The following is a 23987-nucleotide window of genomic DNA, read 5'->3' on the forward strand; positions in this document are numbered from 1 at the left end:
CAGTGCCCTGTCCTGCTTAGCCTGTGCTAGAATCTTTTTGACCAAATGTTAAGATGGCCAAAAAGCATAAATAGTTGGAAAAGTTAGAAGGGGGTGAGGACACGTAAAGAAAATTTTAGTCTGCACTTTGTAATGAAGAAAACAAAAGAAGTAATTATTTGTGGAATGTGTTGTACATGTTATCTGCAAGTCAGCTTTGGGCCCTTGAGTCGAATATCACTGAAAAGCCCCTCCAGTATTATTGATGATTCTCAGCTCTGTTGATATCTCTAAAGTCATTTTGACCTGAACCATTTAGCCATTTAGCAAGAGATATAATTAAACAGAGTTCAGTGGACATGGAATCAGTGTCTCTGTGTGCTTTCTAGAGGATAGCACACTTAAAATAGGCCGTTAGAAAATGTCTGCCTCTTTAAAGGATTACAAGGCTGCAGGGGAGAGGTAGTTTCCCTCTCACCTCACATTTCTGAATTGAAATATTTTAGATAAAGAATAAGGTTGACTAATGAAATGTCTGAAGACTACTGTGTGCCTTGGAGTGTGGCAACATGTCAAAACACAAAAGAATATTCTTATGAAGAATAATTATTATATGTAGGTAATAACGTTTGGAAACAGGGTTAATAATTAGCCAGTGAAAGAGTTTATATCAATCAATTTAAACTGCCCGTAGAAATTAAAAGTCTCGTCTCCATTATGGCAGTAGTGCTCAGAGCTTCCTGACCCGTTTCTCCTCAGCTTGCATTGTAAGGCTGAAATTGGGAAGGAGCAAAGAAAACTCACTCAAGATTTGTGATGAATGAGGCATGGAGTCCATTAGTTTGGGCATATTGCATATTTCCATTTCTTTTTGAGAAAAGATGTAATGTCGAGGTGTCTTTCCTATAATTGGTGCAAAGCAAGCTGTGATTGTACACGTGCTGTTGAATGCAAGTTGGCATTTCTGTTGTATTTTGGGTCTCCCTTTAGTTCCTGGCTTCCCTTACCCAACTGCAGCCACCACGGCGGCCGCTTTCAGAGGAGCCCACCTGAGGGGCAGGGGGCGGACAGTATACGGTGCAGTCCGAGCGGTACCTCCAACAGCCATTCCCGCCTATCCAGGGTAAGCAGTAGATTCCAAAATAAGCAGCCGCACAAAAACAGAAAACCATGGCCCTCGTATAACTTCTGGGATGTTGCCGTGCCACATAGTAGAGATTCTGTGAATATTTGCAAATTAACGGATTAGATGGCAAGAACCATACCATTGTCAGAATGTAACAAAATATCAATTCATTATATAAATCTTCATTTTGGCCACCTTAAGCCCTCACAGTAGTGGCTTAAGACAGTAGCCAGAGCTGTCTTGTGTTCACTAGCAGTGTGTTGGCATGGAGTTCACTCAGCATCGCACGAATTTGGATTAACACTCCTGCAGAGAACCAAACTAGAAGCTCAAGACTGTAGTGCAAGACTGCATCTGCTGGATTCACCCCCTCACCACCACCCTTACTGGGGCTGAGGCTCTCACATGTGCCCTCCCTTGTGGTTTCACCGCCTGGGTGGTGAGCAGCAGAGCTAGTTACCCACAATGGATTTGCTTTCTTTGTAGGAAATGGATTAAAAGAGGTTAATTCAAAGATGAACCAAGTCCAATTGAATCAAGGGAGAAAGAGAGACGTAGGAAGAACTAAACTACAGTTGGCTTCCGAATGATAATAAAACAACTAATGGAGCTGAGCATCCTTCACCCTTTGATTTTTGTATGGAGGGTGTCTCATGCAGTGGAATGATTCCATAGCAACAAATAAATCCTTTGTTACTGAATGGGGGAGAAGGAGTGAAGATGGCAGGTTTTGTTTTCAGTTGTTTCTCAGTGTTAACCTAAAATGTATATTTTTGTAAAGAGTGGACTTTTATAAGTTAGTTGTATCAGGACTTTCTTTCTTCAAAGATGTGACGTTTGTGTTCTTCATCTTTTCTCTGCCTGTGACAGGTTTTTTTTCCATATTCTTAATGAAGAATAAACAGCGGCAGAGGAGCCTATTCATTGCTACATAGTTAAAATGTAAAGGGAAAGAGCCTCCTTTGTAGGTCCTTTTCTGACAGCAAAATTGACTGTGAGGTGTACTAATATAGCATTCATTCATAGACCAAAGGGACATGCCATTTGGGGTCCTCAATTACACAGAATTAAAGCATTTTTATCAGACAAGACAAATATGCATGTTGAAATGGGCAGGCTTCAGAAGCCACTGGAAGGGAACGACTTTAGAAATAAACTTGTTTGCAGTTTATAGATGTTTAAATCCCATGCATTCCATCATCTCCATCTTCTGCCATTACTTACTTTTAATTTTATCCTTTTTTTCTCTCAACTTGACCTTTGACCTTCAACCTCTGACATCTCCTTTTAAAGAAGTGAATAAAGATGCAGTATTGTTTCATCAAGAAATAGTCAAGTAAAACATAAAACTGAACCTTGGAAGTTCTACACACTAGGAAAATTGTTTTATGAGGCGTCTTCCATTTCAATCCAAGAGATTTTACCATCATGTTTGCAAAGAGATACTGCTCACCAGAAACATGGGACTTCTTTATTTTGTAATATTCCTGAGTTACTTTATAAAGTGGTTGAATTCGTTCCTATTCAATATAGGTCATTTTAGTATATTGGCCAAACTTGAGAACCCATTCTCTACCAAGTCTGTGTCAGGTATATATTTGCTCAAAGATATTTTATCTTTATGTCTAATCACATCAATTTCTGTGCATTACATTGAACACTAATTTCCCATGTTTTCTTTTTTATTAACTAAACCACCTGTTTACATGGAAGATGGCAAGGAATAAGTCCAGTATTTTATGAGGAATGGCCTAAAATTGCTTTTCAGCTTAGTAAACTAATTTTATCATTAATCATTGTGTTCTAGCCTCCTTGTGGCATTTGATATAGGGAATATTGGAATTCTTCTAGAATTTAGGTGAATATTCCCAGTGAGTGATACAGCTTAGCATAAAATGTATTCGTTTTTAATGCCACCACTCTTCTCTATAGAAGAAATATTTTTCAGTCATTGCCTATATCCCCTCACTGAAATAGTTGAAGGCTAATTAATCACCACTTGGCATCAGTGCTTTGCATTTTATCAGCCTTCGCATTATGAACAAGTCTCTTTTTTACTAAAATGCAATTGAGAGGCAGATTACTTTCTAATATCATACTTTAACTGCAGTTGGAGACTGTGAAAATGGACAGAATTCAGCTAACTGAACCTCATGGATGAGTTTAATTTGCCTGTTGTATAATACAAGGGCACAGCATAATTGGGGCATTGCAAAGTGTGATCATACTATCCAGTAAATACAACAAAATGTCACTGGGAGTAGAATTCAGAAACTTTCCAACTACATATAAAAAATAAGTTATTTTCATATTCAAGTTAAAAATATAATTTGATAACCTCACTTGCTAGTTTGTTTATGGTAGCAGAGAAGGTAGTGGTGAAAATTTCCAGCTTGTTTAGGTGAATAAATGATAAATAGATCTTCTAATTTTAAATAACCAAATCTTGATTTAACGAATATGAAGAAGAAAGTCATCTTTTTTCTCTACTGCTATTCCATATCTTTTGGTCCCAAAATAATGTTTTGGGGAAGTTATATGCACAAAATAACTCAAAAAGTTTGAAATCTATATTTTAATTATAATAGTTTAGTGTTGCTTAGGATTAAAAAAAGAGTCATGTATTTTGTTTGTTCAATACAAATTCATTTTCTAAACAGAGAGTAAACGCTTCTATTCCTAATCAGCTACCTTCTCAGTTTTATTCATTTAAATAAAACAGGTCATGCCCAGAACCTCAGTTATCAGTTGAATTTTTCAGAATTCCATGAATATTCTTATGGTCAAAAAAGAACCCTTAAAGTCTTCCAATTACTCCTCCCACTCTGGATTATATTGTTACTATCTGGGATCCCCACTGCACCTTTCAATTCTTGGACCTTGGACCAATCACCTTAACCTTTAGCTCATTATCTCTGCTTGTGAAAGCAATGCATTGTGGGTATTTTTGGTTGTGTTTTTTTTTTTTTTTAATTACATTTCTCTGTTTACTTTGGTCAGAATTGATTGACTTGTTTTTCTGAGGTGTTGCATTGGTTCTTAAAATGCTGAATAATAATACTTTGCATGCCTGTGTGATCAGCCAAATCTTATCGCATGTCTAATGTGCAGGGTAAAAAAGCAGGTGATGTATGGATATCAGGGAAAAAAAATTACATGTTACTATGAAACTGATAACAAAATACTAAACATAATTTTGAAACATACTTTGCATACAGGTCCTGCCCTAGTGGAATTCTTTGGGTTCTTTTTCTTTTTCATGTTAACCCCTCTCTACACAACCCCTGCCCCCCCCCACACACACACACACATACACACACATACACATACACATACACACACCCCTTTTGGTGCTCTTTAAAGAAAAACTTCCTCTTAGGACAAACTTATTTTTTAAAAAATACTCCAGATATGAAAAGTTGGTGTTTCCAATCCAGCAGATTTTCGATAGCTATATTAGGCCCTCTGGGAATACGCTTTAGTATTTTCATCCTACTTTAATTACCAGATTGGCAGGCGGTTCCTTCCAGGGTTTCCTTCCTCCCCTGCCATGCCTGTCCCGGAGCTGCCGAGAGAGCTTGTGCCCCTGTGCTCCTCCTGGCTGACTGACCCCGGCCCCAAGCCCAGGGTCCGTATTCATACATCACCTGCCCGTGTAGAGCGCATGTGCATGCTGCCGTCCTCAATAACCGGAATGTGTTTCTGTTCTTTTGTTTTTTTGTTTTTGTTTTTGTGTGGATTTTCTGCAGTGTGGTTTACCAGGACGGATTTTACGGTGCTGACCTCTATGTAAGTACACACACTGGGGCCTTCTCGACCCCATCCCCTGACAAGCCAGCCTTTTTTTTCTGTTTCTTTGGTTTGGTTTGGTTTGGTTTTTTTTTTTTCTTTTTTTAATGTAATTTAATTTTTATTTTCATTTTCCTTGTGGATATATATATATTTATATATTTAAGAATGCAAGCATGCTTCTCTGCCACTGCGCTTGCCCCTGGGTGCAAAAACTAAGCCTTTGGGTTTCCTGATCATTGCTAGAGTCAGTCTACTGGACATATTCTTTTCCCTTCCCTACACCCACAGATGTTCTGTGTATCACAAATATACTTGCGAGATGATCAGCAGGTTTAAAGTCTTTTCTTACTGTTGTCTCATGTGCATACATAAATAACAGGACTAGCTTAGCCTGAAACCAGCTCTTTCCCTTTTCTGCTTTTCTTCTCATTTCACATCCCTCTTTAGATCATTAGAGCTTTGATTTATGTAGATGGCAGGAAGCTTTCTGAAATGTGTGTTTTCCTGTTTCACATAATTGGAGAGAGCATTGTCTTGTGAAAGTGAAATAAGGAACTGATGCCAGTGAAGGGTGGGTAGGAATAAGAGGAAACCACATACTCAGTACATAAGGCTTTTCTGTATCAGAAGGTCCACAGCCAGTGGGGCTCTTTCCTTAAGAGCCAGCTAGAGGGAAACAAGTGGCATCATTAGCAACCTAGACTCTTTTACAGACATTTGACCAGCCATGCTAACATCTTTATTACCATCCATTATTTAAACAGTCTAGCTATAGCTCAAGTTCCATGATTGGTGGTCACATATTATTTAAAATATGGACAAAGTGATCTAACTGACAAAAAAGAGTCAAGTTTTTGAGTTTTGCAAGTCTTTTATTAGGACCTCTCTCCAAAGATCTTTTTCTGAATGCAAGCTTGGTCTAACCACCCACATTGTTAAGAAACAATTTCCTGAGAAAAACTTGTCAGCATGAAATGATTCCTTGGGCATAGGGTAGAATTGTCTGGAAATGCTTTCTCTACCCTAACCTCCCCAGAGTCAATAAGGGTACCTTTTTAATGAACTGTTTCCACAGTCTGCCAGAGATTCTCGGCAATCTGAAAACGTTAATGAACTTTCAGAATGCACTTGGAGGCCCTCTGTGTTGCAGGAACTAGAGACAGGATAGAGCAGCCCTCTGAGATTCGGTGGGTGAGTTGTACACACCTGGCCTGTTTAGAGCAGGCCTTCAAAGTACGCTTTAATTTAACACATGCTTGAAGGAACCTAAGCCATGATTTGGTCCAACGCTCTCACTTTGCAGATATGTTTCTTAGAGAGAGCGTGACTTACCCAGATTACCTAAATTATTTGTTTAGCCAAGCATAAAACCCAAATAATCCATATTTCATTACCTCTATTAGTACTTTAATTAAAATCCACAACTTTCCTCCAGTGGTTTTCAAGAAGTAATGAAAGATCTTTTTTTCTTGTGCTCACCGTGAAACTTGAGGGTTGGGAAACAAATCCTACTTTTACACCAAAGTGCACTTTTCTAAATATACGTATTTATATATGCTCTTAGCATGTACATTCTCCCATATACGTTAGTATCCATAGTCTCATGAAACTCATCTTTATGTTATTTAAGTTGTTTTCTTGAAATCTGGTCTGTTAGAGTACACTTCCACTTGAATTATTTCTTAAGTCAAGTTTTTTTTTCTCAAATATCTTCCTTATTTGGGTATTTCCTAAGTGTGGCCTACTTCTACCTTATTAAGATTTGCCTACTTCCACCTTGTTAAGTCAACCAACCAAATATTTGTTTACAGTTGTCTCACTTCCTTAGTTTACAGTATATGATTTTATTAAGAGAGAGATGGTTTTTCTGTAGTTGTTGAGAAAATACTCTTGAATTTTTTTTTATTTACCAACTGGATCACCTTATCAAGCTGAACAGAAGTAATTCAGTGACCTTGCCGAAACGTTTTTTTGACCAGTGGCCCCTTGTTGATGAAAAGACTGAATAGTAATGGTATTTTTATTTCTTAGTTCTTATCTTAAAGCAGTTACTTGGAGGAAAAAGTAGTGCTGAAATAATACCCAAACTCAAGAATGAAAAACAAGAATACATGAGGAGGGAACTGTTGAGCGAGGCCTAGTGTAATTTTTAATACAGCTTTTAAAACTTCATAGTCCCTGCTCCACAAACAAACAACAACAAAAACCTCTTATCATTTTACCTTGAGTTTGTTTCTGTTTCTCTCTGTACATTTTCCCTTATGTGGAAATCTATCAATATACGTTTAGTTCTCGTTTCCTCAGAAAAGAAGGTTAGAAATAGAAAGAGAGGAGGGTTTATCTAGTATAAGAAGTGCCCTGAACCCAAGCTTGAAGAGACAACATGAGGGAAAAGAGTTTGTTACTGGTTTTATTTAAGTTATATTAATTTAGGCTATTAACTGTGAAGGTTGTTTGTTTTTTTGTTTTGGTTATCTCTTTCCCTGTTCTGCTCTTAGGCCGTAATCCCTGCTAGCCATTTTCTTCCTCGCTGTGTCTTTTGTGACACATTCCTCTCAGGAGAACTGATCTAGCAATTGTGCCCGTGATTTGTAAAGAGACTCCCCTTGCTGACTTGGGAGTGTAGCAGATAGATTATGTGTCTGCCCGCCCCGTCTTTTTTTCATCAGTAGAAAAGACATCATTCACCCTAATTCACTTTTTTAATGGGATAACAAACTGCTCCTGATTCTCATCCTGTGAAAAGCATGCTTGCATCCAAAGGAAAGAAAAGGCTGGTGGGCCCCTTAGCGGGCTTTTTTGTATGATTGTTTTCCTTCCACAGCTGTGTTTTTTGAACTGCTCTTCCTGTGTTCTGTTATAGAATAGTCTTACAGGAACCAATCATTAGCGCTAAAATACCTCAGGTAGGAGTGCCAGTGTGACCTGCCAATCAATCAGATTGTGGATTGCAGTGAAAAAATTGAATTATACTAACCATTCCAGCTCCACGTTAGAGATGGGAACAGAGGCTTTTTTGGACAAGCAAGACTTGTGAGCGTGTGATCTAAGCCCTGCTACCTCAGCAGTGCACCCAGTCAAGTTCCTTACAAGAGGGCATTTCCTCCAAAATTCAGTGCTCCTGTCCCATTGCCACACATCCGCCCCAGGTGTGTTATCCGCACTGTCCCATCACTGCCACCTCTTTTAGTTTGTCAATCACATTTATCCCATGGTGTTTAAACTGGTCTTTTATATTTGGAGAGCTTAGAAATTTGGGACATTTTCTTACTACTGTGAAAGAAATGAGAAAAGGGAGAAGGTAGAATCCGTCTAAACAGGACTCTGAATCTCGAATTGGACCCTGTCGTGAAATCATAGTAGTAATTGGGCTGTGCTGCTATGTAAGTTTGAAGTTGTCTTAAAAATCTAGACTTACTGGGACTCTAAAATTGAAACATGTATTTCCCTTGCCCTCTTTTCCTTTCACCTTAAAACTAGATTAGTGAGTGCATTTGGATAATGATGCACTGTTAGATTCGTTGAGAGCTGGGTGCTAGGAAAAAGAAAACAATAGACAGCTTTTCACAATTCAGTTAGTTTATTTATGTGGCTACCCCGCAAGCTTTGGGAAATGAACTGATTCGGAGAGGTGTGGAATAGTAGTGTTCGAAAGGGTTAGTTAATTAAACATCATCTCTCATCCATCATAAAAGTAGTAAGTGGAAGATACCAAGTTGGTCATAAAAATTTCTTTCCTTAACCCCAATTTTAATAATAATAAGATAAATTTAAAAGATTTTCCTTAAAAATTTTTCATATCTACTCTTCCAAGTAGATAGGTCTCTCAATCAAAAGCAGTAACAATATTATCATTATTATGAGTTTTGTATTCACATCTGTGTTATTCACATTTAATCAAAGGTGCCATATTGCCACGGAAGAACTCTGTTCTCCTAATGAGCCCTCCTCATACAAGTTCAGTCTAGAGCAGTGGATCTCAGCCGGAGTGGGGAGGAGGTGAGGGAAAGGAGGGAGTTAGAATCGTGTAGAGACAAAGTGATTCCCAGAGGCACAGCCTTAGACCCAAGCTAGCTGGACTGGATCTCTGCTCTGCTGTAGTGATTTGAAGCATCACACCTGCCATTCTCCCCACCCTCCCACCCCCACCCCCCAACTCCCCTTGCTCTATAAATCTATACATCACATGTAGGGAACAAGCTTTCATTTTGTCTGCTGGTCTTGAAATACACATTCTTTTTCTCCTCAGTGTCACATAATGTCATTGTCTTCCAGGTAGAAAGAAGGTGTCTTGACATCACATGCTCACCAAAGTCCTGTTTTATTGTAAATCCTAAAACAAAAAAGTAATAATAAAATTAATGGCCAGGTGAAAATCAAGACAAGAGAAGATTAAACTTGGATAGGCAGGGAAAGGTCAGGTATAAGAGGGAGGATACGTACAACCCTTCCATTTTGTTCTAGTTAAAACAGAGCTACAGAACTGTGCAGAAGAATCATGTGGTCAGCGTGGCAATGCTGTAAAGTTCACTAGACAATAACATTGGTTCAGAGTGGAGTAGAAAATCCCTAGGAGGTGACATTGGGTAATGCAAAAGTGAGACTTTAACAACAACAACAACAAAAGGATCTTAAAGGTAACAGCATTTTCCTTTGAAAAAGCTGGAAGTTGAAGGCAGGGATGTGTTACGGATATGAGAAAGGATAGCACACGGGAAATACTTTAGAAGAACACCGGATCAGAATGTATGGGTGTTGACAGAGGGCAAGCATACAGGTGAGCACTGCGGGTCAGAACTGAATCAGGAAGGTTGAATTGGGGAGTGATGTAGCATTGGGCTGTCCCAGTTGGGAGCACTAGGAATCATTCAGAATGAATTACAAAGGAATAAGAAAGTAATTATTTTTAAAGGGGCATGTGGATATTTGGACCAGGCTTAGCCATGCCAAATTTATCCAGCTGTCAGGTTCCAAAAAGCTGTCCGTGTGCCCTCTGACATTAGGGTGTGCTGTGGCCATGCTAATCCCCATTTTTTGTTTTATTTCAAATCACACACAGATAGAATCTGCAAACTGCTTCAGATCAAACAGGTCTGATTGTGTGTAAATACATATGTCCTTTTTAATTTTTATTATTAATGGTTGCTTCAGTTTTGCATCGGTGCATGGTTAAAAGCAATACACATCAGCTATCTCATGACTTCATATCTCCAAATGAATTATTTCTCCTCTTTTTTTGTTTGTTTGTTTGTGCAGTCAGCTGAAGAAATGTTAACATCTCACTCTAAATCTCTCAGTGGAGTCTCTGTTCCCTTCTCTGATATAACAGATGGGTTACTGCTTGTTATAATTATTAACATTGTGGTGTGGGCCAGGGCTAGGGTGGGCGAGATTGACTCTTCTTTGGGCTGGGGAGGGGCCAGTCGTTAGGGTCTGGAATGTTAACTCAAGTGGTGACTGACTGTTTCCGTAATACCAGGTCGTTGTGGCTGCACGCTCTAGTAATTGAGGCTGTGTACTTCACCGAGCTTGTGGTAGAGCCTAGGGCAAACCGCTGTCCCAAGAGAATGCTGGGATAGATAGAGTTAGCCAATCTGAGTCTGAACGTGGTGATTTTGCTGGTTGTTCTAGCTCCAGATGTTGGCATGCTTAGTTCTTAATGTGATTAATAAATGTGGCGCCATATCCCCTCCCCACGCCTGAACCCTGTCTCTCCTACCCCTCCCCCACCCTTGTTCTTTTTGAAAAACTTAAGAAACAGCAATGAAACCCTTGGTGTTTCAAACTGCACTTTGTTCTCATGTTCCATAAACAACTTCAGATTTGCTAATAGAAGTGAAAGTTGAAAAAACAGTTTCTCAGCCTGGATTCTTTATGCATTCCAAAATCCAGAATAGAAATAAATATATCTGAATGTTCATTGGCTTATATTATGGTTAGATATTTTGTTGAATAACCAGTTTAAAGCACCAGCAGAAATACTTTGGACTAAGAATACAGCTAAGAGGAGGAATCCATGACATACAATTTAATTTTTCTAACTTTGGGGTAGTCATCAATGAATTACCAAATCAGTTTATTGCAATATTACCTGCCCATCCTAAACACGGACCCCTCCCCTTTAAAGGGCCTCTCTATAGCACCATTATCATAAAGTAATCAGAAGAGTAGACATGTGGAAATATTATCTGCTTTTCTAAAAAATTAATGTAGTTTTTCTTAAAATTCTGTTGATACTCTTCTTGAGCCTTTTGTTGTCATTAAAATATTTGCATCCCTGTCCTGTGTTCCTGAATTTGAATAGCAGAGAACCTCATCAAATTCAAACTCCAGAGTCAGAGTTCACTCATAACAGAAGGAAAGGACTGCAGATAGATTATCTTTATTTCCTTCTGGCTTGGAGGGAGCCTTCTCTTCCACAGCCTGATCCATTTAAAATTGTCTTGATTAACAATAACATTACCCCCAAACCACTGAGGTTCCGATGGCTTCTTGCAGGTTGAGAAAACTGAGGGGAAATGGCTATCAGTAACCTCATTCAGAATCTCCTTTTTTCCCCATGATTAGTCCAATACAGCTCAAATTTAATGATTTAATACAATCCCCAGTATCTCTGACATACCGAGACTTAACTGAGAGTCTAGTTAGTACTTTTATGAGAATGCATACCTCTGTCCCATGGCATAGAACTTCAGTTTTTAAATGTTTTACTCAGAAAGATATAAATTAGGCTTTAATTGCTTTTATTATCTTGACTTTTTCAATTTTTAGAGATTATTTTGGATTTTGAAGGAATGCTAAGGAGAGAAGCCTCATGATGCTTGTTTACCACATTATCCTCATTTACAAAGATGTTTTACTAAACATGGCCCCTCTGTAAACTTCACACTAGCAAACTTTAATTCTAAACTAGTAGAACCATCTCTAGTGATACCAAAAAATTGAGCCTTCAAGGTTCATATAAAGCTTAAAATTTCAACTATGATGATTAGCATGTTGTTTTGTTTAACAATCCTTTTACTGTTTCATTTTTTCTTTAGAAGTTTAAAAGGTAAAGAGACACTTGAGTTAGTTTATACATAAATGTATATGCTTATGTGTGTATGTATGGCAGTGTGTATGTTGCAGCCTGGATGTACGGCTTTGCCCAAATCAGTCTGGCCTGCCTGTTCCCATAGACCTGGCTAGAATTCAGAGGAAGCGTGTGGATCACAGATAGCCCCCGAGGGTACTTCCTGCCATGGCCCTATCCATTACCATCTCATTGCCAGTGTTCCGTAATACTAATTAGAGTTTTCTTATTTATAGGAATATCTATGGAAAGATTTATAATTGAGAAAACAATGTTTACTTTTCCAAGTCATTCACTTGAAGAACAAAGAAGGAATAATACAAAACCACTGAAAGCCAATCAGGGGCTTTTTTTTTTTTAATGTATGTTTGAAGCTGCTTCTGATGAATTTAAGCAGCATAAATTTAAAGAGCAGCAGTAAGCTTTCCCCCGTGGTGCAGTGTCTTCAGTTAGAGAAGGCATAAATTATGTAAGAAATAAGCAAAAAGCTGTAGAAACCTCTAAGAAGAAATCACAGCTATTTCCAGAATAAGATTTGAACAGAAATAAAAGCAGCAAGCTAGAAGCTTCCCTGTCAGATGGCTAAGAAGACCAAGGGTCCCATTAGAAAATGGTTGTTTCCAATCCTAAGAAATGATACAGAAGTAAATTTGAAATTTCTTTTGTAGGTTTAGCAAAAACTGAACATTGAAGGAATAGAAAGCAGAAAGCACAGGCCAGAAAGCTTCAGATGTCCATGAGAAACGGACACAGTAATATACAGAAACGAAACATGCTGTGCTCGCTGCTGAGGTGCCATCCAAATGGACATAGCTGTATTTACCTATATTTGATGGGGAAATGACAGTAATAGAAGTACACACCTGAATTAGGTTTAGGTAAAATAGATGAATTCTAGAAAGGTAAAGAAGAAGGAAAAGTAGAGCTTGCCACTTTTTCAAATAGCCTGTCTCATGCGTCATTTGTTGTTGTGATTATCTTTGAAAAACTTCATGAAGTATTTCACCCTGACAGTGAAAACCTTTTGAGTATTTGGTTCACCTAAACTGAGGTAAAAGAACAGGACAGGGGAGTTTGAAACTCTTTAGGACTGAGAGGATATTTGAACACTTGGAAGAAAAGCTCCAGAACCTGCTGTGAGATTAGGATGTAAGAAGTCCCAAAACCTTTTAGGGAAGAAAAATAAATGCAGTTAAAGGCTTGGGGGGGGAGGGAAGGGCTTCCTGATCTGTTTGAACCTAGTCCAAGGGTCCACAACCCTTTGTAATCTGGTTTGCCTGAGTCTGAACTATAGATTGGACTTGGCAAACTTTTTCTGTAGGGGGCCAAGTGGTAAAGATTTTCGGCTTCATAGGCCATACGGTCTCTGTCACAACTACTTTCAAAAACAGGAGGCCAACTGCATTGGTCCGCAGATGGAGGTTTGCCAACCCCTGATCTACACTGGTTCTTCCTTCTAAATATCGCTTGATTATCTTAGCCTCTTGGCAAACGCACTAGGCCACATGGAGCATAGCACTATATGGGACCTTTCTTTATATACTGTAGTCTCTTAGCAATGGATCAATCCAAGTACGCATCAGAGAATCTGCAGTTAACACATATAAATTTAATGTTTTAATCTATAATTTACATTTCCTGTCAGATGAAGTTCTCCCAACTTCCTGTAAATATTTTCCCTGTTCAAAGTTCCAACGAAGACAGACCCAAAATCATATCTTCATTTTGCAGGGGGGTGGGAGGGGATAAATTAGGAGTTTGGAATTACAATAGACACACTATTATATATAAAAATAGATAACCAACAAGGTTCTAGTGTAGAGCACAGGGGACTATACTCAATATCTTGTAATAACCTATAATGGAAAAGAATCTAAAAAAGAATAAATATATAGATATATATATATGTGTAACTGAATCACTTTACACCTGAAACTAACACAACATTGTAAATCAACTATATTTCAATAAAAAAATGTTTTAAATCATATCTTCATTTCTTGAATTTGAGAAGAGGTACTCCAGTGTAGTTTATTTTTGTTACTATTACAAATTGCAAAGCAAATCCCTGCCTTGGGCGGAGCTTAATTGTACACTAAGGAATAACATGCAGACTGATGCAGTTTGAAACATTCTCTCCCCACGGGTGTGTCTGTGTTCGTGTCTGTGTCTGTGTCTGTGTCTGCGTCTGCGTCCGCGTCCATCTGCGTGTGGGCGGGTGTGTGCTCGCCTGCCCCCCGGGGGAGAGGCATGTGTAAAGTCAGTTCTCCTCTCTCCTGTAGGGTGGATACGCAGCCTACAGATACGCACAGCCTGCTACTGCAACCGCTGCCACCGCCGCCGCCGCCGCCGCCGCCGCTTATAGCGACGGGTAGGTGCCGAGACGGGGGCGGGGAGCGCCGGGCCGCCCCGAGTCACCCCCTTTCCTTCCCCGCGCCGTTTCCAAAAGGGCACTTAGCCCCCGGGACTGCCTGCTGAGCTGGGTTTTCCACAGGCCTTCTGCCTGGACTCTATCCTGCCAAAAACCCAGCGGCTCACAGGCTCACAGGCTCACACTCCTCCCCTCCCTCCCTCTTGTTCCTGTGTGTTTCTGGCTTTGACCCCAATTTCCCTCTTCCTCATCTCCAGTGCCCTTCTTTTCCATTTTATAGACGTGCTTCAGAAATTTTCAGTTGCTGCCTTTATGAGTAGAACGGAGAGATTTTTTCCATTCTGCCAGTTTCCTAATAACATTCCAAGTTACAAGTCCTTAGCACAGTAAAACCCCTTAATTTTTTTTTTTTTTTTTTTGTCACTGTCTTTCCTTTATCTCCCTGATTGGATTTCTTTTTCCAGTTATGGCAGGGTGTACACGGCCGACCCCTACCATGCCCTTGCCCCTGCCGCTAGCTATGGAGTTGGCGCTGTGGTAAGTAGATGTGCCTTTTATTTTTTCAAACGTTTTACTTCTGACTTTTACCTACAGACTACAGAGGATCTAGGGAGGTGATAAATTCACCCCTTCTTCCATTGCCAAAGTATTAAAACCAATAGGACTGTCTGGAAATTTCATATCACTTCTGTGTGTGTGCTCGTGTGAGCCCCCTGGCCTGGTTGAGGACAGCAGAAAGGAATGAGCAGTGACAGTCTGCCCTGAGTAACGGCATTGTTCGGGAGGAAGGAAGGGAGCAGGCTGCTGTTTTATAATGGCTCAGATGCTGGACGCATACCTGTGGCAGAGTTTTACTGATAGGTATTCGCCAAGACTTGGGGCACAAGACTCTCCAGTTTTCACAGTAAACTTTTGAAAAACCTTAACCTGTCTGCTTCAAATGCAGATGCCAAAGGATGTCCCTGCTATTCCTAAGCCTTCCGGCAGATAGTACTAAAAATCACCAAGCAAGTGCCTTACAAAGATATTTTATTAATAACATTTGTGGCAAAATATGGTATATTTCTTAGAAGTATACAAAAAGTCCATAGAGCTCATCTAGAATAATCCCCCTGACCAAACTCGAATCCCCCCTGCAGTATTTTTGTGTTGGCCTGGACACCTCCGGGCCAATGACGGGACTCACTGGATTCAGCAAAGACTGGCCGGTCCACAGTGATACCTCCTCGTGCCAGACGTTCTCTGCTATCCACGGTGTCACTGGCCAACGGCCCGGGAACACAGATGACCATGTCTGAGAGGGAGGCAGAACGATGGTCACAGTTAAGACATAAAAGATGTGAGAGAGCCTGCCACTTCCCACACTAAATCTCTACTGATGAAGATCTGTGGAAGGAAGTAATAGGGTCCTGCGGGGGTATGGGGGGCAGTGTTTAGAACTGAAGTAGAGACGTACGATATAAGGAAGTGTTGGGAATTCCTGAGGTTTTATTTAGTGCCCAAGTGATATAAGTCCTGTACTAAAAGAATGACCCAAGGAGCGATATGTCCCTAGGGAACTTTTGATTGAAAAAGATAATTCATTAGATTATGATTAAGGAAAGAAGCCCACTTAAAACCCCAGTTTTACATATCTCATATATATATGTATATATATATATATATAAAAGATAAAAGTCAGATATGTCAAGAAACAACCTGGTTGGTATTTTTTATAAATTACAGAGGAAATAGACTTTATTCGTTGAAAGATTAACTCAGGTTTAAATCCAGCACCATCTCAAACATGCGATGTGACAGAGATAGTGGTCAAAAGTAACGTGTTCTCCACTGTCAGGTAATGGGTAAGAAGGTAAGATCAGCAGTCTGCTTTAGGTCACGCTTGTAATGAGGTAATCAAGGTAAACAAGACCCATGCTTTTAAAAAATCAAACTATTTACAGACTTGGTTTTAAACTTCATTGAGTTTCTCTTCTGTGCTAACTCATGTAAATAATGAACCATTAGCATACTCTCCCCTTGAGAATATCAGGTCAGCAGTAGATGTTTGGGCTCTGGTCTGAGGATCTTAGAGGCAGAAGTTGGTTTCCTGACCTCATGCACTAGACAACATCTAACCAGTTGCTTTGAAGCTTCTAAGGAAGCTGTTTTTCCAAATCCCTCCTCAGGACATGTCTTCTTTTGTAATGCTTCTCTCATCAACCTTTTAATATTTTTGTGTCTTTAATTACTACAGGCGAGTTTATACCGAGGTGGCTACAGCCGATTTGCCCCTTACTGAAGTGACGTGAGACCCCTGCAAGTGGGACAGCCCCCCAGTTCATGAGGCCTGGCTATTGCAATATTTACTAGTAGAGGAACTCTATAGCAAGATGAAGAGGAAAAACAAACAAACAAAAAACACAAAAAAAGAGAGAATACTTTTTTATACCTCACTATGTTCTTTGAATATGTATTTTTCCTTTAAATTTCTGCCTTTAATTCTTTTGTTCCAAAGATTGTGCATTTTTTTCTTTTTTCTTTTTTCTTTTTTTTAACTGTGGTAAAAAAAAAAAAAAAAATAACGCATTTCCATGTCTGTATGTCCGTGCTTAGCTTATTCTGTCAATCACGGAAGAGGCAGTTAATGAGGAAGGAGAGACGTTAGGAGCTGATAAATGCGTCTGATCAGAAATCAGCAGACAGAATTACCAAAGTGTATCTGGTGCTGAATGGCTGTGGGACAAGCAGAAGTGGAAGAGATCTCTTTGCAACAGGATATCCTTCTAGTCTTCTGAGTTTCTGGTCTTTGGCAGGCAATTCTGATTGGCTGTGGCTGGAATCCACATGCTAATAGACTATAGGAATGTGTGCTGGCAAAGCAGGAGAATCACTAAGACACTTTCCTCTCCTCTTCCCTCCTGTCTCCTCATTCTCTTTACAATCATCTTACACGCAAGGCCTGAGACAGTTGGCATCGTTTTTGGAATTATAGTATTAATATTTCCAGACATGTGCTCAGACTGTGGATAATAAACACCTCATTAGGAAACCGGTCTTGGAATGAACTGTGGAGTATGAAAAAGATCACGCTTTTCTTTCCTGTAAACCCTGGCATTCCTGCTGGGCTGCTTTTCCTTTCGTTGAACCACAGCTTAGCTCATCTCTCCTTTTATTAACACCCTGCTCCCATGTCCTCGAGATTCAGGAATTTAGGACCCAGGGACAGAAGAATAAATAGCCAGTGGCCAGATTTCCCCGAGGTGTCTGGGCACGGCTTGAGGGCTAGAAGTACAAATTGTCACGCACCGGTGAAGAGGGTGAGAGCAAGAAAAGGGGTGTTAGACGATGTCAGATTAAGGTGCCCTGAAATTCCCGATCTTTCTCTTGCATCAAAAAGTCAGTACAAAGTAGAAAACATATAATAAAGGCTCTGGTGGCAAAAGATGAAGCACCAAGCCCTAGATCAGCTGTCCCTGGAGGTCTCCGTGAGTAGGGCATGTGAGGGCAGGCAAAGGCACTTTGTACAAGCTCCAAAGCCATAGGACTTTTCATCTTCCAGAGCCTTTACGAGTCATTTCTGTCCACAGTCTGGAGCCCTCGTGGCCATTCCACCCAGCTTCTCACTGTCCTCCAAAGACACCCAGCTGAGCATCTGGACCACTTGGTACTCATGAACACTACAGGACATGAAACAATCCCCTGAGGCTGCTCTCCTCCCGTACAGGAAGGAGGGTCTGAAACGGCCAGGATCTCATACGTTGCCAGGAAGAGTCATGTGGTGGCCACCACAGTGAGTCACTGCTATCACTACCTGGCTTCGACTTTTCTATCAGACAGGGGAGAAAGTGTTTCTCTTCTAGCTCTTAGCTGTTAAAGGCAGGGGTCCTGCAGGATTTCCAAAATGAAGGCATTAGAAAATAGAAAAGCACGGTCCGTTTGGCTCCCTGGTCTATTCACATTGGTACTAGGGTGACCTTTCACCCGAGGAATAGCTGCTAAAGGGAGTAAGTAATTCAGAGACATGGAGCTTCTGGTTTGTTATGGGTTTGTTTTGGTTTGTTTTTTTTTTTTTTTACTCCTGCCTCCACCCGTGTTCTTGACTGATACTGATTCATGTCCCTGAATTAAAATGACTGACATATGACAGCATCAAACATTCTTTGTAAGGAGAGGGATCTGTGGGGGGGGACTGGCCTGTCGTGTATAATACATCTCTTCTCCCCCTTCAGAATCCTCTCTCTCCTAATAACTGGGAGGGAGGCTTCCCTGAAACTAGGGGAGACATCAAGGAAGCTAGAGGCCTCGATGCAATTCTTACTGATTCTGGGGAGGAATGCACAGAATAGGGGACACCAGACTGCCCAGTCCATTGGCCATTTTTAAGGGTTCCCCTCCCCAAGCCAAAGTTTGGTTTGTTGCTGTTGAGACAATTTTTGTTGTGTGTGTATATAAATATTATAGTTTGGGGTGTGGGAATGGGATGTGGGGCTTTCACAGGTCTGGGGAATGGGGGCAGGGAGGATTTTTTTCTTTCTTTCTTTTGCTTTTGTTTTGAGGGAGAGCTTTTACTGAGTGAAGAAACTGAGAGAAATTTTATGTCCTGTTCATATAGGGGCCATTCTCACAAATGGCAAGCCACTACTCAGTGGAGACAAGGCCAAATTCTAAATGGTTGTATCCATAGCAGGGGAGGAAAATAGGGCAATGAGTTCAAGAATTTTCTATTCTTTTTTTCCAGAAAGAGGGAAAGATGATGGGAAAGGCAGAGAAGGCAGCTTCCACAGCCCTTTTAAAAGAGGCAGAAGCCTGAGCTTTTGTGCATTTCAGTTCAGCTGGTTCTGGCTGAGGACTCCATAGGCAAGCTCTGTGTTTTCCAGGGGGGCCTCTGCTGCATTTCCAGGGATGGTTTTAATACTGCTTCCTTCAGCTCCTTTTACTAAGAAAGACTAAATAGAGTTCTGCTTGTTATTAAAGGGCCTTTGGTTTTCAGTGTCATCACTGAGAATTGGGGCTCTCGAAGCATCAACCTCCCCATCAGCTTTTGAACTTTGAGATTCCATACAGGCAACTTCATCAGAGGCAGGTTCCTCGAAGCATCAGCGCTTGTTTATCCCTGACTCTAGTTCCCACTGGACTAAGAAACTGAGTCAGAAGAGAGTATGGCATCTTGTAAGTTTGTTAGAGGATGCTGGTGAATAATTCCAGAAAACGTATCCATGCTGAATCAATTTCGACAGCTTTATTGTAGGTCACGATGTGGACTTCTATACTAAGCATCTTACTCTTAGAAGCTGGGCTCCTTTCAGGAGCCCTCTAGTGACCACCTTTATCTGAATATCCCTCTTTCAGCCCAGAGAGCTGTCCTTAGAGCTTTTCCAGAATTCCTTATATTACATAGTTCAGCTCCCACTGACCGATATCAGCTGTTGTGATTCGTCACTTTTAAGGCTCTCAGTTTTTACAAAGCCCACGGTCACCATCCTCCGTCAGCAGCCACAGTTGGAACTGAGCCAATATTATTTTTCCTTGAAAAAGAAGGGGACTGGAGCTCAGCTCTTAGTTTAAGGGGAGCTAGTGGAGCTCTATTCAGTAGAAATCAATGATAGCAGCTTTCTCTCAGAAGTGTGACTCCTCAGGGGCTGAACTGCTCTTAGTTTAGGTTCTACTTTCCTAGAGCTCTAGCAGATAAGTTGGTGAATCACTACCACCCTATAACTAGTCACATAGCTTCCAGGTAGGAAGGAGGTGTAAACTCGGGATGGAAGCAACCCCAAGGATCTGCAGGAAGGGCTGGATGGCCTCCCTTCCTTCTGGAGGGAGGATGAGGCCAAGGGAGGGAAGCAAGGGACAGCCCAGAGGGCACTGTAAGGGAGGAGGGGGGGACCATTGGGACCGCCCCCTTTCACCAAGCCCAGCCACTTCTCGGCTGCTTGCAACCCCCTAGCACAGAAACAGTTGCAGAATCGCAGACTCATTTCCCCCAGAAAATAGGAGGAAAGGGACTTTGGGGGGTGGGGAAGGGGTAGTGGTGTTTTAAAAGCATAAGTTACCTGTTTGCACTGTTTTAAGATAGGAAAAAAAATAGTGGGCAAGGTGAACATCCAACGTAAATTTGTGTGTTTTTATTTTGTCATGCTCTTGAAAATGTTTGACCGTTTGTAGTATCCACCAGTGAAACCTGATTCTCTGTTGCATAAAACACGGTTTTTTTGGAAATGTTACTGTCCGAAAGCCTCTTCCCTCCCTTTCCCCTTTGCTGTGTTCTTCCTTCATCCTCACTTGACTGATCAACCAGGCAATAGCCATCCAGGAGCTAGAGTGTGAAGCAGGGCCCTTCCCAAGTAGACTCTGGGTGTCCTAAGCCAGCATGTGCCCTCTGGTTTAGCGAGTGCCGTTGAGTCCCTGGCCCCCATCTTTGAAATAAGGCTTACAGACCAGGCTGCAGCAGGTTCTCAAATTCCCGAATCAGATGCACTAGGGAGGAGGAGCCAAGGGGCGGAGGGGAGTCCTCGAATATGGCGGGTGGCCGCAGTAGCTGAGTTCTCCACGTTACCGGAACTGTAGCCAGTTACAGATTACTCAGGAAAACGGTCGATCACTTCAGCCATGGTAGTGCTGGTTGGCAGGGCTTGGTAACGGAGAGAACTGCTCATCGGCCACAACTCAAACCTTGCCTTTAAGGGGATTGCCAGCCGGGGCCCCTCCGCCTGGCAGTGACACACGCACCCGCCAGTGTGGTGAGGGCTCAGCTCACACCAGCCAGCAAAAAGGGAACAGCGATGCTCTTCTCTCCCCCCTACCACCCGCCCCTGTTACCAACGCCAGATTCCCAGGGGGTGCGTACGTTTTTGAATTTTTTAAAAATGTTTTTTGGTTTGGTTTTTCCGGGGACTGATGAGTGCTTTAAGCAACGTCGATACCCCACCCAGACCCTGAGCTTTGTCATTTTCTTGTATTTTTCTGTTCACAGTATTGTGTGTTGTGTGTGTGCTTGTCTTGGCAGCTCATTTTGGCTGTATTATATATCGAGTGATGAATTGATCCTCCTTTTTTTTTTTCCCCCTAAGGGATATGAATTGTTTTTTTCTTGTGTTATAATTCTGCTTGTGAATAGCTGGAGCAAACCTGGGGCTGACACACGTAAGCTAGGGCTGCAAAGTGCTGAGAGAGCAGGGCAGGGTGGCTTGTCCCTGACAGGCTGACCCACCTGAGTCTCTGAGCTTTTCAGTCCAAATCTCTGCAAGGCTAAAAATGCCACCGAACCTCCCCTCTTGTCCCCGCTCCCCGTGGCAGGGACGAAACCATCCCTACATGCAACGTGCAGTTTCTCCGGCCCCCTCCCATTGCCATGGCAAAACAGGTACCTATGGGGCATGGGGGCATCACATGGGATGCTTGTATAATCGACCACCTCGCCTTTTCTCCCCCCTCCCCACCCCCCCCCCCCCAAATCTCTTCCTAGGACACCCGAGCTGCTTGCCCAGGGTCCTGTTTCCCTACAAACTCCAGAGAAGCACCCAGGGCTTTGTGACAGTCTCTAATTCCCTCCCCTTCTTGTTAAGAATCATATTGTATAGTAGCTTTCAGACCATACAGTATTCATTGGGTTACTCCTATTATTATCAAGTAGCTGGAATTGTGAAGGTCGGAGTAGTTAGATCTTTAGCTTTTATTCCTTATTTTTTTGTATTACTATCCATGTGTATAAATTATTGATCATGTTGCTGGCTTTTATAAACTCTAAGCGAAGGAGGAGCACTGCCTCTGCCTTTGCAAATGGTAATGAAGCACTGTTTTTAAATAAAAGGAGAAACACCATTCTTCGCCCTGGCCTGCGTGTGTTGATCCTCAACGACCTCTGTTGCCTCCCCCATGCTCCAAAGATAGAACTTGGATTTGACTTTTGTAAGATGGAAAAAAGAAGGCGGCAAACACAACGCTCCCTGAATGAGATGAGGGGAGAGGGAAACACAGGCCGAGGCTGGGACCATGGGACCTGCCCTCCGGCTCCTCCAGTCTTTGCAGGAGCTGTCTTCCTGCTTCTGCCTCTGAAATCTCCTTCCGCTTCACTTCCTCCCTTTTCCATCCTCTCCTGGTGTCCTCGCTGCCGCCCTCACCTGCCTCAGAAACTGCCCTCCAGGGGGCGCTTCCCTTCTGGCCACCTGTCACCTCTGTCACCTCTCCCCTGGCTCGGGCCGCCACCCAGGCTCCCACACCTTTTCCTTCTGTATGGGGCCTGGGCCTTTTCCTCCTTCCCTGGGCTTCCTCAGCCACCCCTCCTGCACTGGTTTCTCTACCAGGAAGTCCCAAATCTCTGAAATTCCCCCTAAATCTGCAACTCCCTAACATCCCTCAGATCGTCTCCTTTCCCGTTGCCGGGAGGAAATGGAGGCCGTCACACGGGATCCCCTTGATCTAGACACCTACTTGGACGCACACCCATCCTATCCCGTCCTTCCTGTTTTACCGGGAGAGGCGTCTTCGGTCAGGCGCTGTCCCCACACGTCCGTCCTTTCCCACCTTCTCGGGGACTTTGCTCCAGCGTCCCTCCCACATGGAGGTCAACCTTGTCCTTTAGTCCCTGTGGCATTGAAACATGCAAATAATTTTGCACGATCCCAGTCCTCTCCTTCATGACAAACTTCTGGAACGAGTTTCTGCCGCCGACTCCAATTCCCTGCTCTTCACCCGCGGCCGGCTGGCCTCTCCCTCCGGGATCCTGAAGCTGCCCCCGCGTGACGCCAGCAGGTGGCGCCTCCCCCGGGGCGCTGACCTGACCTCCAGCGCCCGCGCAGCCGGGCACTCCCGAGACCCTCCGCCGCTGCCCGCGACACAGGCTGGCGCTTCTGCCCTGCTCTCCTGGCCTGGCCTCCCTCCTCCGTCTCTTCCCCAGCAGCGCACCCCCCGCCTGCTCTCGACAGCCACCCGCTACAGTAGCAGTTGGATCAGGACGTGCTTCTGGGCAAGGCGGCCCCGAGTCAGTCCCCGTCCTCATCCGGGTCTGTGGCCTGTGCACCAGCTCCCCCGCTAGTTTATCCGCGGCGCGTCCCCCTGTACTAGAACGGAAGCACCCGGAGGTCGGCAGCTTTGTTCTGTTCAACTCCTGTGTCTCCGGTGTCTGCAACGCACAAGCATTCAATAAATACTTGTTGAATGACTTTTTTCAATCTCGGATGTAAGGTGATAACACAGCCGCCACCCCCAACCCCGCCTTCTCCGTATGGCCACCCCCGCTGATGATCGCGGATGCCGAGAGCCCTTTCCACGTGTGCTCACATCACCTTCATCTTCCCGGCAGCCCCGCGGCAGGTGCTGGGTGTCCTCCTCCTCAGGTCCCGGCGCCTGTGCTTCTTGCTGGGTGTACCAGGCAAGCGAAGCCCTGACCTCGCTTTCCCAGGACCTTTCTGGGGTGGCATTTAGAGCTAGTAACCTTGAGGAATGGGGGGTGGTGTATCGCAGGGACGAAGAACGAGTCTGCTTCCTACCTGCTCTGGAAGAGGTGGCTGCCCCTCGCTCAGGGCTCAGCCGCTGCGCACACCCCCCAGGGGAGCAGCACCTACCCCGTCCCACACACTGAGGCTCTTGCTGCCAGCGGGCCGGGAGCAGTAAAGTCCTTTGTCTCTGACGCAGAATCCGTAAGGCTAACAGCTTCTGCAGAGAGAGAG

The 23987-nt window shown here is 42.7% G+C and overlaps 1 protein-coding gene across 14 annotated transcripts in view; it reads left to right on the forward strand.

Annotated features, from left to right (window-relative positions):
- RBFOX2 (RNA binding fox-1 homolog 2) overlaps positions 1–22140 on the forward strand; it is a 263107-nt gene extending 240967 nt beyond the window's left edge. For 5 of the 14 annotated variants that reach the window (XM_061205619.1, XM_061205620.1, XM_061205625.1 and 2 more), the window contains 5 exons: positions 958–1102; positions 4855–4894; positions 14252–14340; positions 14805–14877; positions 16577–22140. In XM_061205619.1, coding sequence (XP_061061602.1) covers positions 958–1102; positions 4855–4894; positions 14252–14340; positions 14805–14877; positions 16577–16621 — 392 coding nt within the window. In that variant the 3' untranslated portion in view covers positions 16622–22140. Of the gene's footprint in view, positions 1–957; positions 1107–4854; positions 4895–7760; positions 7804–14251; positions 14341–14804; positions 14878–16576 lie in introns of those variants that run through there. The other 9 variants (XM_061205621.1, XM_061205622.1, XM_061205623.1 and 6 more) reach the window with 6 other exon arrangements.
- The last annotated feature ends 1847 nt before the right edge of the window (positions 22141–23987 follow it).

The sequence above is a fragment of the Eubalaena glacialis genome, chromosome 11 (assembly GCF_028564815.1).
Source record: "Eubalaena glacialis isolate mEubGla1 chromosome 11, mEubGla1.1.hap2.+ XY, whole genome shotgun sequence".
Taxonomy (NCBI): Eukaryota; Metazoa; Chordata; class Mammalia; order Artiodactyla; family Balaenidae; genus Eubalaena; species Eubalaena glacialis.